The sequence below is a fragment of the Rhipicephalus microplus genome, chromosome 10, assembly GCF_043290135.1.
Source record: "Rhipicephalus microplus isolate Deutch F79 chromosome 10, USDA_Rmic, whole genome shotgun sequence".
Taxonomy (NCBI): Eukaryota; Metazoa; Arthropoda; class Arachnida; order Ixodida; family Ixodidae; genus Rhipicephalus; species Rhipicephalus microplus.
This window is the reverse complement of record NC_134709.1, coordinates 95,526,549-95,542,513: the sequence shown is the minus strand read 5'-3', so window position 1 is coordinate 95,542,513 and position 15,965 is coordinate 95,526,549. Positions and strand designations below refer to the sequence as shown.

Sequence of the window (15,965 nt, the reverse complement as noted above, 5' to 3'; positions counted from 1 at the left end):
AGTGTTACAAGCACAAGGAGCATTTCATGGAGTTGAGAATAGAGTACGTTCTCAAAACGAATAAAAACTGGTGGGAAAACACATACGAAAGTGACAACTAAACATGGTGGCAGGCCAGCTTGTCCCATAGTTTTCTTGTCGCGGTGGCTTATGTTCCGCGCTGGTTTTATAAGGGGCCCCTAAACAACATCTGCAAATACGATGAACGAGCGCGTTCTTCTACCCGCGGCGTCTCCCGTCTTCGCGACACAATTCGTAACGCCACCTGTTTGTTCACGTTACGTCTGGATGAAATAAACCCTATAAACTCGCAAACCGGTGCCGCCTATCCTCGACTGGTCGATACACGATAGATATCTGTTGTCAATAGCCGCCTACCCTGTTTCGCAACGACTGTCGTGAGCGTCAAATCGATTTCACTTCGTTTTCTGCGTTTTTCGATTGCGCGAGTGGAGATAACAGCGGGTAGTCGAAAAAGCGCGAAATGCCGCCTGGCTCAAGGCTTAGCGATTGATTGATTTATTGATACCTACCTTGTCTTCATTCGGCATTAGCGCATTTGATGGTAGTGTCACTTCCCAGTTTTCACGCCGCCGGAGGCGGTGTGAAAAGTTAGTACTGAGGGCGTTGCTTTATCTCTCTCTCTCTCTCTCTCTCTTTTGCCCTTTTTTTTAATGTGAGTGCTTCACAGTATTTTATTCTCTTGCAGGTCTATGAAATCCCCGCTTGACTTCACCCGGGTCCGCCATGCCAAGAGTGCTAGCGGCCCCGTCGGTCTCGTGAGTTCTCGTTCTTGGCTCTGCACGTCTCTCATGCGCTTGCAGAAGGCAAGCGCATGATTGTGCTCGCCTTCTTCGTCTTGCGCTACTCAAGTGGGCCACGTGAGCCAAATGGGCAGCGTTAATGAAAACCGGCAGGTAATAGAGCCAGGGAAGGTGTAGGAGTCGTTAATTGTGCTGTTTCAAGTTTATTGTAGTGTAATTGTGATGCAGATGCGAATAAATTAGAATAGGCGAAAAGACAATTTGCCGTCGTGAGAAGCCGAAGATGTGACGTTCCGAGTAACGAGGGCTCTCGTGACCTCCTCTTTTAGTCGTGTTAGACAAAAGATATTATGTGAGGGTAAGAGGGTCTGACGAATATGTCTGGCTAGTCGTGGCGTGAATAACGTGAAAATCCTGTCGCGTACGTCGTAAAACGCTTTCCTCCAGACACGTGTGACTGGGCCAGGCAATTCAAGCATGCGCCACAGGTGACAGACAGTTTATTAGCCCCGAAAACGAACGCTAGCGTCGCCGCAGTCGCGGCGGAGTGACGTCACGGCACGGACTCGCCTGCTCCGCCGCCGACTGTACTGCGCTTCTTTCCGAGCAGGCCGTGTACCCGGTCTTCAGCGATACGGTGGTGATTTCTTCTAGATTTCGAGTAGTAGATTACTAAACGTACAAAGTAAAGGTACTTATTGCTGGTAAAAGTTAACTAAGCTTCATAAAGTATGGATTCACTTCGAAAATGAAGTGTGCTGGACAGCGCGACATTAGTTGTTCTCACCATGCACGTACTCGACGAAACCAATGATTAGAAAATATTCGTGCTAAATGGGTCTCACTTCATTACAACTTGGCATAGACTACGCGAATAAACATTGGTGTCGAAGTATTACGAATGAAATTAGGACGTTTTCAGTTTACTCGCAGCATTGCGGTATACCGTGCAAACTATGTCTGCCTCTGCAAATAATGTAGCTCATTAGACATTGCGTCCGCTTTGGGACGCAGGATACTTCAGATGGAGCTGTCTTTCATCATCATCATCAGCCTGACTACGTCCAGTGCAGGACAAAGGCCTCTCCCGTGTTCCGCCAGTTAACCCGGTCCTGTGCTTGCTGCTGCCACTTTATACCCGCAAACTTCTTAATCTCATCTGCCCACCTAACCTTCTGTCTCCCCCTAACCCGCTTGCCTTCTCTGGGAATTCAGTCAGTTACCCTTAATGACCAGGGGCTATCCTGTCTACGCGCTACATGCCCAGCCCATGTCAATTTCCTCTTCTTGATTTTAGCTATGATATCTTTGACCTCCGTTTGTTCCCTAATCCACTCTGCTCTCTTCTTGTCTCTTAAGGTTACACCTACCATTTTTCTTTCCATTGCTCGCTGCGTCGTTCTAAATTTAAGCTGAACCCTCTTTTTAAGACTCCAGGTTTCTGCTCCGTAGCTAAGCACCGGCAAGATACAGCTGTTACATACCTTCCTCTTGATGAATTGTGTCTTTCATACACATCATTTATAATAGTGAGAAAAAAAAAGTAACGCTGCAAATCCCAGAATGGTTTCCGTATTTCTGAGAAATTGGTATACTGAAATCTCATGTACACATTTCTTCTCAACAGTCGTCAGGGTTACGTAGTCGCGTACCCTGATTTACGTGAATAGCTGACTCGATCTGCCATCACGTCAAGAATGGTAATGTTCACTTCACGTATGAGCACTGCTGATAGCAGTAGTTTGCAAAACAGGTGTCAGAAAATCGAAATGAACTGTTTTGATGGCGCATGCACGCCGCTTCGTGGCCCACGTGATAATGAACCGCCCTTTGCATCAGTGAAGCAACACCTGTTTTGCATGTCAGTGATGCATGTTTTGCATTGTCTCGCATGTCATGTTCATATACAGATTGATGCTGTTCAGGGGTAATCAACCGTGGGAAAAACTTATTCATCAGGTGACCATCTAAACTGATACTTACAAGCGTCACAGCACAGTTGCGAAGATGTTGCACGTATATACACTATGTGAAATCAGTAGCCGTTTCTGAAAGTAACCTGAACTTGTTTTCTAGTGAAACAGTGCCCGAAATTATTCCAAAAAACATGAAGCCACATAACATGATGAAATGTGAGCAACTACACACAATAAAATCTAACGCAACAGCTGCGGCGGTGTTCTCGGGCGAGTGCATTCGAGATATCTTGTGACACTTGATACTAGCTTAAGCACGCTCCCAGAGAGATAAAAAAAAAACGCTGCCAGGAGTTACCCCGATGCGTACGATACAGATACCATTTGTGGAGGCGAAACATTCACATTTTTTTTTAAAGCCATCACGCGTGAACGACGCAACTTGAAAAGCAAGTACGCTGTCGTATACGTTTCAAAAGCGTGACATGATTGCGAGGCATGCTGTAGAGTAATTATGTTCACCTTGCATTTTTTTTACCTGCTGCACATGTATTGTCTTGCTGTTCACCCCCGTTAGAGTGCATCTACCGTAGCCGAGAATCGAACCCATCTTCGAAGTAAGCAGTGTGACACCAAAACGAGCCTCATCGAAGCGTGTAGCTTGGAGCGCAGGCATCGTTGGCGATTCTACTGGGAAAAAAAGTTCAGTTTTTTATTGTTTTACCAGGAATATCATCGATGCTGCTTCCGTCAACTATTTTAAGCGTGAGACGAGCAAAAAGTGAACGCTGGCAGCGCAACGGCTTTCGAAGTGAGCGCGTGTTATGTATGCGCGTCGTAGCAAGATTCGAAGAGTCCTTGCCGTGACGTCATTCAGGCCTCCCACCATGCGGCGCCACTCCAACTTCTCGGGGTTAATATCTATCCAGGAACTGAGAGAACAGACGATAGTAATTCAAATGCGAGAGTGTCTAAAAAAATGAGATCGGTGGCGTTGACCCGACGAATGCAAAAAATAAATACGAGGGTACCAGCAGAAATCGAACCCGAGAACTCTGCGTGGCCATCAAGTGTTATACCACCGAGCCGCGCCAGACCTGCAAACTTCTTTGAAAACAACAACAACAACAATATATGGAGGCGTATGCTGATGTTGAAACTGTGATTGTGGTTGCAGTGCTGCCTATCTAATTTAATAAACATTGCCCGTACAATAAGTGATGCAGGCGTCACGTCGGGTTAACTTTAATTTTATACTGAAGCGCCATTCACTGTAGTTGGTATATGCAGCAATAGCCACGTAAATTATCATCGAAAGCACAAGCGCTATATACTAGCTAACCGCTTCTGGTGTCGGTAATAACCGTGTTTTTGCTGGCATCGCTAATGCAAGTGTAAACAACTGGTTGTATAAAACATGCGACTGTTCAACGTATGTCTGCGCGCGCGAAATACGTAAATGTCTTTAAAGCCGTTTCGTACAGCTTCGCTCAAGAAAAAAGGACGCCACAGTCACCTTCCATTCACTCGCATCGCATGACATCGATTCCCATGGTATTGAGATCTGCCGAAATTTTTTGTCTGTATTTCTTTGTCTCTCTCGGTCCCTTTGTAATCGTGATCTTGCCCACCACCGGGTTATTCTATCCCGCGCCGAGGGAAGGGGCGCACGTGTTTTGGGAGCGAAGCAAAAGATAGAGAAGATGACGGTGACGAATACGAGAACGAAGAGAACGCCTGCCGCTTCACGACAGTGAACATTCTTTTTTTTTTTACCCTTCACGAAACAAACGACACGAACAAACGATCGAAAGTCACGCCAAGTTCAAGTGAACGAACGGATTAATCGTTCATTCCATGATCGCGTGACTTCCGACTGTCTTCTCGCCGAAACGATTCGAGCTTGGTCGTGGCTTCCTTCAAACGATCTAACGGTCGCTCTCCATTATTGTTAGTGCTTGCGAAGGGAACAGAAAACTATCGCCATCATGGACCGGTGCGGCCTCTCCTAATATGAAGATCGGAGGGTTTCCCGTCCCAAAACTATGATATGATCACGAATGATGCCGTAGTGGAGGGCTGCGACAATTTGGAAAGTCCGGTGTTCGTTTTTAACGCGCCCTGGCAGGGCCTCTGCAGTTTCGCGTCCATCAAAATGATGTGACCGCCGCGGTGGCTCTCGCACCCACGACCTTCGGTTTAGCAGACGAGCATCATAACCGCTGCTCCACCGTGGTGGACCGCTCCTTTACGTTTTCTGCATCTCCTGCATGTCTCAGAACGCGTGTGCCATTTTCTCTGGTGTGGGATGCGTCAACTCTGATGGGCGAAGCAACGATTAAAAAGACAGAGAGACAAAGAAATGAAAAGGAGAGAAGGGGAAGGATAGAGAAGGAGACCGAGAAAGAGAAAGAAGAGACTGAAAAAAACAGGGATATATGCATAAAAATAATAAAGGAGACAAAAATAGAGATAAAGAAGGAAGCACGTAGAGAAAGAAACAAAGAAAAATAGAAAGAGCGAGAAAAAGAAAGAACAACAAAGAGAAACGGTAGAGGTAGCACGGCCCTGTATACGTCCTTCATGTTTGGCACCGCTATGTATAGTGCGCGAAGCTGGATCAATTTATCTCATTCGTGTATGTGTCTTTCATCCGGCATCCCAAACTGGCCACTGTTACGTACTTTCTGCGCTTCACGTTACTTTGCGTCAACTATCTAGTTAACGAGGGCTGCAGCTTTGTCGGCACGCTTAAGAGAGCTTTTAACGGCGGAGCTGTCTATGGTGGAGCTCGCTCCTTTTGCTGCTCGCAAAACTCCGTCGAGCGACGACGTCGCCATCGGTCGCCTGGCAATGCGTTGAAGGAAAGAAATGAAAAAAAAAAGATCAGTGTAATGACGGAGGAAAAGAAATAGATGAAGTAAGTTACAATTTCTTGGTGACATTCGAGTCCATGCAGCTGCCTCCCATGATCCGAAGACGAGCGTCCTAACCAGTCGGCTATTCTGGCAGGCTAGCTGGCATAGAGTATAAAGGAACGGCGTGATTGCGTTGCTGTGTGCGAAGCAACAAGAAAAGCATAGAGAGAAAGACAAAGAGAAAAAGTAAAGATATAAAAGATTATATATATATATATATATATATATATATATATATATATATATATATATATATATATATATATATATATATATATATATATATATATATATATATATATATATATATATATATAGTGAAATCATATTAGCGTAGTCATGTAGTATACACTTTTAATCAGACGTTAGTTAACTTCTGATTATAACTAGTAAACTACGAAGAATGTCGAGTTTCCTGGCTATATCTGGTAGTTTACATGGAACCTGACTGAGAGTCAGCGAGTGAGCGAGAATATATGAGATGGCAGAGAAGTCAGCCTGAGTAGTGTGCTCTAGCCTGCTACTCTACACATGGCAAGGGAAGAGGGATGAAGTATGATGATGGAAACAGGAAAAGGTGGTGCGTATGTACACTAGCCACTAAGCATAGTACCCTATAGCTTAGTATCTGGTCCAGTGCTTTTGATAAGTTATAAAACAGCCTTAGTAGCAGTTTTCGGCACTGTTTGGTCGGGCATTGCTGACAAAATCTTCAACACTTGAGGAATTCAAAAGAATGCTTACAATGATACGAAGGTGTGGACAATTAAACATACCCGTTTTTTTTTTTCCCGCATGGTTCGCAGAATGTGGCTTTTCCTTTTATTCTGTTGCATGGTGAGTCAGGAGTCCACTGTCGAATCAATCAAATCAACATATTCCAGGGTCTCTTTCTTTTCAGCACGGTTCAGAAGAGGAAACGGTTGATGTAGCTCTTTCTTCTGTACATATAAAGTCACTGGTGCCTTTAGGTAGACACTCAACTCTCCTCTAAACGCGAGCCCTCGTATGCTGCTCGGTTGCGGGCCCTTGTATGCTGTTCGTGTACGTGCGCTAATGAACTACTCCGTAGCATGCGAAAGCAAATTGCGCGATATTTCGTGTCAGCGAACACACACACAGAGTGCTCAAGAAAACCTAAACGACAATGCTAAATGTGCGCGATAGACTATACGGCCGCAAGGCGTTACAAACTACAAGTGTGTAGTAAGAGAGAATTATACTGGGGCCGCTCTCTTGGTATGCAGTGGAAACGCCCGATCAGAAGTTTTGTTTGGCGTGCAGCGCACCGCTAATGCCACGTGTCCGTGCTTTGTTTATATCGAGAAACCATTACACGTGCTTTTGTGAAGTGTGTATACAGTACGCTCGTCCCCGTCTGCTTGTCTTCCTTGTTCTCTTGCGCGTATAGTGTTGATCGATCATGCTATATACCGATACCTGCGGCTAAACAAATGGCCCGAGGGATGCATCGCAGAATTGCAGTGCATATACGAAGAAACAATGCACTTGACGGGTGTTTATGGCGCGCGTATCAGATCGCAGTGGGAAATAAAATGGAGATGTATTGCAGCGCAAGGTTATCTTAGAAGTTTGGCAGTCACACCTATATACTCTGCAATGAACACTTTTTCTCGAGTGCCTCAAATCGGAAGTGAACGCTATAGTAGAGAAAATACTACAGCTTGGCTTGCGAAGTCATGAATACTAATGTCACGGTAAGGCACGGTGTTTTGTCGACTAGAAAAAACGCAGCAGTTCGGCTTTGCGAAGCGGTCCGCCTCGAGCAGCTACCGTGTGCGGATGAGCTTTTGTGCGCGCAGAGCGTCGATATTCCGTTTTTGTCACTTTGTGGCAGAACAGTGAGATCCGCTATCCCGTTAGGTACGGGATGACGAAAGAAACGGCCGCATTTTATTGGTACGAGAGCTATGCCGAAGACTGCGGCTCAAAATCTCCGTGGCGTATATGACGTTAACAGACGATACCGCGACGGCGCCCAACAAGAAATGGCGGGCTTTCGCAGTGTTGCCGGAGCTCCAAACATTATGGGTATCCTCTGTTAAGCAGTCAAGCAGAACACACGCACGCACACTCACACACACACACTCACACACACACACGCACACACACACACGCACACACACACAATGTTGTGACTTGTGCACGCAATGCATTCTTCCGGGTCGTCAAAAAGTATATCTCGGCACTTAATCCTTTAAAAAGACACTAAAGATAAGTAATTACTTTGTATAGGTTGATCAACTGCACTCTGGTAACGCTAATCTCATACGTGTCACGGTCCTAACTCCATTATTAGCAGAGAAAATCAACCCTGAAATTTCATGTTTACATTTCGCGCCGGAATCTCCATGCGTGACGCCAAAAATTCAAAGTGCGTTTCTCGTAATTTCGCGACGTTGGCTCAACGAAATTTTCTGAAACTTCGAATGCTAGGTCTATGGAACCCATACAGGACAATGTACTTCATTTTTTATCGATTGGAGGCTCCGTAGGACCCAGTGGAGGCCTTCAAAATCTATGACGTCATGGTGCTTGGTGCGGGAATTCCCAGGGGGTGTCTCCACTTGCACTTTTTTTTCGCATTTTTTTTTTCGCTTTCCAGGGGTCGTGTCATGGTTAGAGGGGTGTTTCCAAAATTGTGAAATGGTACTTGACAAATACCCGAAAAGTTGTCTTTTTAACATGAAAGTGTTTTATGTCGGGGTCCAACACCGCCCCGCTAACGTACTTCCGTCACGGATGTGACGTCGTGAAATGTATACCAACAAAGGGCCAAGAAAACAATTAGAAGAAAAGGTGGGGCGTCGAATCAGTGACCTCTCTATTGGCTGCGCTACCCACTATAGGCCACGGAGCGCACAATAACTAAAGACAAGCAAGTTATTTCTTCTTTGGTGTCGCTTTAAAGCGGCTGGAGTTAGCCAGGAACCCTGCATAACTCTCACTGAAGACGCGCGCAAACCCCGCTTTGAGACCATGACGCCCTCTTCGGGAGAGTCTCTATAGAGAGAAGGCGAAACTCTCCAAATGAGAGTTAACGTTTGCGAAATAAATCAGCGCGAAAGACGGAACGAAAGACGCCGTACAATAAGACGATTCCTGTCGTACTTGTGTCTTTCGTCCCGTCTTTCGTGCCGGTTTATTTCGCAATTGTCGCGCCAACTTACCCAGCCAAAAGCGCCGAGAGTCAACGTGTTTATTTAAAGAGGGCTTCTAATGTGGAAACTCGGACTCACCAAAGAGAGCGTAAGGTCTCTTTTTATCTCTTTTTTTTTTTGTCGTAGAGTGTACCGTTTTGTTGCTGCCGTGCCCGTCTGATATAGACGCGCACCTACGAGTATTCGTGCTTAAGTCGCTATCTTTAAAATGTTTACGTGATAATATAAAACGGTACTTCGTACACTGTCTCGGTTCGTGGCCAAATCATTGTGACTGGTGACACGGCGATGAAGCCGCACGTTCCTTCCGGGTGTCCATACCTGCGAACAAAAAAGGAAAAGAAAGAAGAAAAAAAAACGCTGTCAATCCAAAGTCCGCCCTTGCCGCCTTCCCCAAGGAATCGCCACTTATCATGCACGTTTCAGTACGTTTCTAATTGTCGCATCCCTAACTTTGTCGTGACTACATATTGATTGTCATGAGAAGCGCTGTAATCCTCTACGCTTGCTTCTACGTTGCGGCCAAACAGGTTCGCCTTCGTCGTAAATGTACACGCAGGGGTAAAGCAAGCCCCGCACAGTCTTCGTGAAAGTATTCTCCCACGCATTCAGCGATGTGCGACGGCGTACACCAATATGCATGCTTAGGCACGCCCCGCGCTTGACGTGGCCGAAAGTGTCGTTACCCAGGAATCACGAATAACATCGCGTGCCGATGTCGCGCGCTTTCACATTCCTTCAATCCGGCGTAGCGAGGCCGCTCGCCACCCCCCCCCCCCTCCTTTTTTTTTGTTTGGTTCTATGGTCTGTTTTTTTTTTATTTTTAAAGCGAACCCTTCTATATAGACTGCTTTTTAATTGTACCTTCTTTTTATTTCTTTTCGAAACGAGCGAAATCCAAAAAACGGAAGCCGTGCTAAATTTCACGGTATACCGTAAAACACGCGCAAATGTCGACATCATTTGTTCGCAGCCATTTACGCTACTTTTCCGTAGCCGATTCGAACCCAAGTAAAGCGCACAAGTTTTAATACCGACTATGGTGGGTCGTGTGCGCTTTGTCAACAAAAGTTATTATGGGCGCCGCGATTGTCTTCTCCTGATTGGTTGTTATACTCTGCGGAACCGCTCACAAATGCATTACCGAGGTTGCGTCAACTTTTGCTCTTCTGTGCAAATATGCAGAAAAGAGGTAACTCTTCTATCCGTTGAAAAGCTTATCGAATTTCAGCCGTAATATAGGTTTCAGGTAGTTTGGTGACGTATGCACGCTTGAGAAAAGAAAGAAGAAAATCTCCGAGAACCGCAGACTGTATTGTCAGTATCAAACAGCCGGATTCTTCTCAGTCTGACTTGAAGTTGTGTTGGCTCTTCTTGAAAATAGCGCTTCATTTTGTTTGAGTGGTTGAATTCCGCCATCTTGAGCTTTCGATGTGGCTCGCCTTCTGTCGGTAACAAGCAAAAAGTGACGGCAAGAATGCTTTGAAATTTCTGCAACAATGTGGTTATCACAAAGCTAAAAAGCATGCTCTAAAATTAAAAAAAAAGGCAGGTTACCTTTTACTCGTTCTCGTAAGTACTTGCTTGCTTGTTTCTTTAAAGGTGCGCGTCAACTCTTTGTCGCAAAGATGACCGTGATGATGATCATAATGATGATGATAACGACTACAATAGAGCTCTGATAACGGCTGCAACAGAAACACGTTATATACAATTAATGTTTTTTTTCGCATCTTCGCTGTTGTCACCTTGTTTGGTTGAACTGTACGAAAATATTATTAAGTGATCTAGTCACTCTGTAGGAGCAAGCACAAGCAGGCGCAGAAGCAAGCATTACGTGCTATTGTCGATGTACGCTACAATGAACATACGCGTGTCCTGTCTCTGAAGTTCAAAATTATCCGAGTTCGATCACGTATATGAGTGTCAGGTTGTGTTCTTGTGAATGTTCATCTTCATTATCAACACTTACTCGCCGCCATCATCCTAATTCTTTGACACCTTATTTCACGAGAACAGATTTATTCAAATTTTCTTTTTTTCCCACGCACCGTAACAGACTGGAATGAGTCTTTGTAGCGTTTATTCATATTGGTTTTATTGCAAATCGTATTAGCTATATTTGTGTTGGCTTCGTTTTGTTGTTGCTGATTTTTCTTGCCCACACCCAGCTTGGATCTGTGTAAGGTCCGCAGTATTGAATAAATAAATAAGAAAGAAAATGTGAAGCGACCAAGGGTGCTACTCATATGAGGAACATCGCGAACTTGTTAATTAACCAATCATCTCGCTTAAACCGACTCACCGCACCACGCACAAACTATGGTATTTCCAATACTTTTCCTACTTTTTTCCGTCAACAGTAAAGAAATGTAAATTATGCACTGAAAACATACATTATATATCTAGAAACGCATTACTTCAACTCATATGAATGTTAACCTTGTTTCTGTACGTTTTTCTTGCAGATTTTTAATAGTTTGCTCTGTGTATTTCTATTTTAGTATTGAAACAAGTGGAAGTTCATATCATGTTGCAGCTGTTATTGTACGGGGATGTGGGTTATGCTACCATCCTTGCTGTTTGTGGATGTTTCGTACCTGTGTGATTACAAACTTCATCAGTAAGTGGAAGCAGGCTGCGGTCGCTGCTGATCATGGTGACAGCTATGTACCGAAGATGACGATCATGATAATTACGATGATAATGACGGCAACGACTGCAAATTAACTGTTAAGCGTGGGAAGGCATGCTGCTGACGACGGTGGTAGTTAAATAGCGGGGACGGCCATTAAGACGACAGGTGACAACAGCAGGCTTTTATTGATACGTTGACGTCACAGTTGTTATTAGAATGCACGTGAGTGTGGATCACTGAGTTAGCATTCAAACATGAATGTTTTTAAGTAAGCCAAGACCAGGAGGTTACCATGGACAACTGTTGGAACAGGAACAGAGGTTGGAGGGGGTCGCATACTGACACATGTGCTACGTATGGTAGAAGGACACATTTTGAGTGAGCAGCCTCCTTAGGGCACTTGCATTGGGCTCAAATTGGGGCTAATAGTCCAGCAGCTAAAGCCCAACAGGGTGTGTATGCCCTACGACTATATGGCTAGGAAATATTTGCCAAATAGTTAGGTTCGTCAGAGTGTCTAGCATTTGTTATACCTTCTACAACAGTTTATCCGAATCGTTTAGGTAGAAATTGGTCTATTTACTTTCGCATGCAGCTTCTAAGTTTGTGTTGTTTTTCTTGACCGGGGACGACTCGAGTTCCAGGCGTCGCACCTCCGGGCCGCAAAGCGGATGTGAAGCTTATTCTCGCGCATTGAGGCGGCACATATAGATTACTATTGTCGGTAAACGTACGTGATATTCTCAGATAAGCCACGAGTTTGTCAAGGAACTACATAGAAATATGGCTGATAAGTTTCTTAGATTTATAGGCGATGAGTGTGTTCGTAAATACCACGCATGTACTACGGCTGCTACGTCCGTGATGTGGACTGGAATCCCAGTGACAGGCCTTAAATGACTGCGCATTGGTGCTGCTGACGTCTGTGGGCCAGCGCCGCTTCCTTCCGTCTCCAAGGCGCTTACGAATGGACGAAAGATTGCGACACGTCTAGAATCCGAGCCGAAGGGTGTGCCGACCTTGCCACATCGGCGGCGCGTTCTTCCACCTGTGGCAGCGTCGTTCCTTTGGTGGCGCCCGGTCCTCCTTGGGCAAAAAAAAAAAGAAAGGAAGGTGTCCCCCTCTTCTTGGATCGATGGTCACCGAAATATCGTTGCCCCTTTCCTCTTCGCGCGCACATCCCGACGCTTCCCGCGGCGCGCGCGCGGATCGAAGAGCTCCGGCGGCGGGGCCTCCATCGCCGCAGGTGAGCGCGCTCACACACACACTCGTTGCCGGGCGCCGCCGCGCCCAGGTGTGTGGTGGTACGGTGCGCGCACCCTGGCTGCTGGTGTGGCTGGCAACCGGCGCACCAGCCAGTGCCGCGCGTCACACACAGGCATCTATCGTCCTCCTTCGTGCTTGATCTGTGCGCCCGAACTGGAGCTCGTTCCCGCAAACAGTCCGCGTGATCTCCGATCGGGGTGAGCGGTCGCTGCTGTGGTTTCGCTTCTGTTCGCCCGGAGGCGTTTCCGACGTCCTCGCGCGGAAGATGGCGGGTGCCCTTTCGTTCGTGGGCCGATACGGCGGTGGCGGCGCGCCTACCTGTTGATTCGGTCGTCCCACCCACAACAAAAACAACTCGTCGCCTCCCGCCCGCCCACTGTGAACCATGAGCGGCGGGGGTCGACGGGCGACCAAAAGCGGGGGCTCCTCGGCGGTCGAGCCGCGCGGCGCGGGCGGCCGACGCGCCAGCCTGCCGTATCGCAACGTGGTGGACTTGGCCAAGGCGCTGTGCAAGACGTGTCGCCAGAGGAGGGCCAGCTACGCGGCCGGTGTGGTCATCGCGCTGCCCGGCATCATCCAGGTAGGGAGGACGCTTCGCTCTTTCTCTCGTGAAAGGACTCGCCACTTGTCCTTTACCTTCGTCTTTCCTTCGCGAATGCTTGTGCGCGCGCTTCGGATTACTCGTGGTGCATTTCAACGTGCCGCGTTTCCTTCGAAGTGGTTTGCTGCATGCGGGTTGCGGGGAATACTTGTCCTGCTTTTCTGGCGGGTTGAAGGCTAAAGTACTGTAGTTAGTTAAGCCAAGTCTGCAAATTTACACACAGAGGGTGTTTTTTTTTTCGTTTCCTTTATTGTCGTATTTCCTTCTCCCTCTGTGTAACGAGGCTCTAATATTTGGCGCCCTTCATACTCGAAGAGCTGCATGCGCAAAACGTTAGGAAGCACAGATGCTTCTTAGTTTATCGAACGGAATCGGGGCTAAAAATAGTAGACAATTAATTTGCCGATATTGTGACTATGCGATTTGTGGCTCCGCGAGCAGTGAAAAAGGGAAACATAAAAGCCAATGAAACGAGCATTGGAACTGACATATAAAGGACACTCCAGTGCGTCCATCCTCAACTGTAATACCGTCTTTAGCTACATTCACTCCTCAAGTTACCTGTTGGACACCCTAAGAACTGTGACTCTTTTTTTACTCGTGAGAGAATTTCACGTGCAGCGCTCCTTCTGAAGAGTCACGTTCACTCTCTTTAGAATAGTCGTGGGACGCACGTTTTTTCAAGAGAAAGTGATTGGGCGACTCTGCTGAAGGTAGCCAACGTGGCTCTCTAAAGGGAGCGCTGTACATGCACTCTACACTCTAAGAAAAACAGGAGTATTTGAGGAGTAGTTCTGCTACGCAATAATAACCGTTATCTGACTTTCTCGCATTTCCTTCCTTGAAAACCCAGGCTGGCCACTTTCCTGCCGGGAATGCTTTGTAATACTGATAACAGGCGCACCGTTCGCGATGGCGAACTACCAGAACCATGATGATAGCGCGAGGAAAGTACTCGAAGTAGATGACGATTGTTTTTGTGTAGCATATACGATTTCAGGGTGTAAAAATCCAGTAAAAAGGGTGTATTTTTGTCCGACAACAACAACAACAATCATCATCTATCTTGTGTTCACTTCCTTCCACGATCGTCGCGCGCTCGACACTTTCAGGTCACGAACGGCGAGCGCGTTATCAGCGTGACATAGCATTCTTGACAGGAAAGTGGCCAGTACGGGTTTTCAAGAAAGGAAATGCGAGCAAGTCAGATAACGTTTACTATGGTGTAGTAGAACTACTCCCCAAATACTCCATTTTTTCTTGGAGTGGTGTAAAAAAAAGTCAGAAGCACGCTTTTTTTTTTCTTAGAGCACATCAGTGGCCGAAGTGCGCATTGTTTTCACTTTCGATCGCTGTCTACGTCTTGAAAAGCGCGAGTGCAGACATGGCGTGTTTCCACAGACTTACGCTTCGATTTAATCCTTTTCGGGCAAAGCCCGTTACGGCTCACGGATTTTGGGGTCGGTCGTGTCGCACGCGAGAAAAACCCGGTGCCGGCGAGCGCACTAAAACGCGGACATTGAAGGTGCGCGGATAGGGTGCTCATTGGTACGTGACCATTTTCTGATAACTGATGCGCTCCCGATCGCGGGCTTGTCGGCGATCGGCCGTCTCTGGTATACGACAGTCTCATCTCTTCATCGAAGTGACTTGTCATTTCACGATGCCGCATCTCAGTGTTGCCTCCATATCAACGCAAGGCCGTCGCTGTTGCCTGAGCAGGTGAACTGTTGCGCTGCTAAGCACGTCGATTGAGGTGTAACAGACACAGACAGACAGACAGACAGACAAATTTATTGATTGATGGATAGATTTATTGAATGATGGACAGATTTATTGATTGATGGACAGATTTATTGATTGATGGACAGATTTATTGATTGATGGACAGATTGATTGATTGATGGATAGATTGATTGATTGATGGATAGATTGATTGATGGATTGATTGATTGATGGATTGATTGATTGATGGATTGATTGATTGATGGATAGATTGATTGATTGATGGATGGATTGATTGATTGATGAATAGATTGATTGATTGATGAACAGATAGATTGATTGATTGATGAACAGATAGATAGATTGATTGATTGATGAACAGATTGATTGACAGATTGATTGATTGATATTTTTTTTATTTTTCAATGTCCTTTCGCGATCAGTCTACAGCGGGTTGTGATCGACGTGGTCAGTCAACTTCGTCACACCGCTTCCGACCGAGTGCCGTCACCGCGCTCTTCGCGGCTAATGCACGGAGAGCGTCTGTCGTCAAGTGTCACAGCCCATACGCCCGATGTCGAGCGCCGCGGGAACCGCTTTTGTAACGTAGAAAAAGGGTTGCGACACCTCCTACGCGTATAATAACGGCACAACGCTATATGCTGTATATAAGTGTTCAGAAATAACGGCGCAGGAAACGGCGATTCCGGTGAACGTATACTGTGCAGGGCGTTATTGCATCGAGACATGCCGTCACGTTGCACCGTACTTGCGCGGTCGTTATGTAATGTAGTATATATACAGGAGCCGTGCAGAATAAAGCTGCGTTCAGCCTCGATGGGAAAGCTGTCATTTTAGCGGTTTCACTTGGACGGTGCTCGGGCGCGTGTGACACGCGTCGGGCTTTGCCTGTTTGCTGCTCTTGCTTTCCTGTCAGATCGGTGTGTCGTGACGG

The 15,965-nt window shown here is 46.4% G+C and overlaps 1 protein-coding gene across 2 annotated transcripts in view; it reads left to right on the top strand.

The window, feature by feature from the left end:
* The window catches only part of LOC119181597 (rho GTPase-activating protein 45-like), a 255,502-nt gene that overhangs the window by 74,055 nt on the left and 165,482 nt on the right, over positions 1–15,965 (top strand). Inside the window, exon 2 of one of the 2 annotated variants that reach the window (XM_075875919.1) lies at positions 710–779. In XM_075875919.1, the coding sequence (XP_075732034.1) occupies positions 714–779 (66 nt within the window). In that variant the 5' untranslated portion in view covers positions 710–713. Of the gene's footprint in view, positions 1–709; positions 780–12,924; positions 13,265–15,965 lie in introns of those variants that run through there. The other variant, XM_075875918.1, reaches the window with a different exon arrangement.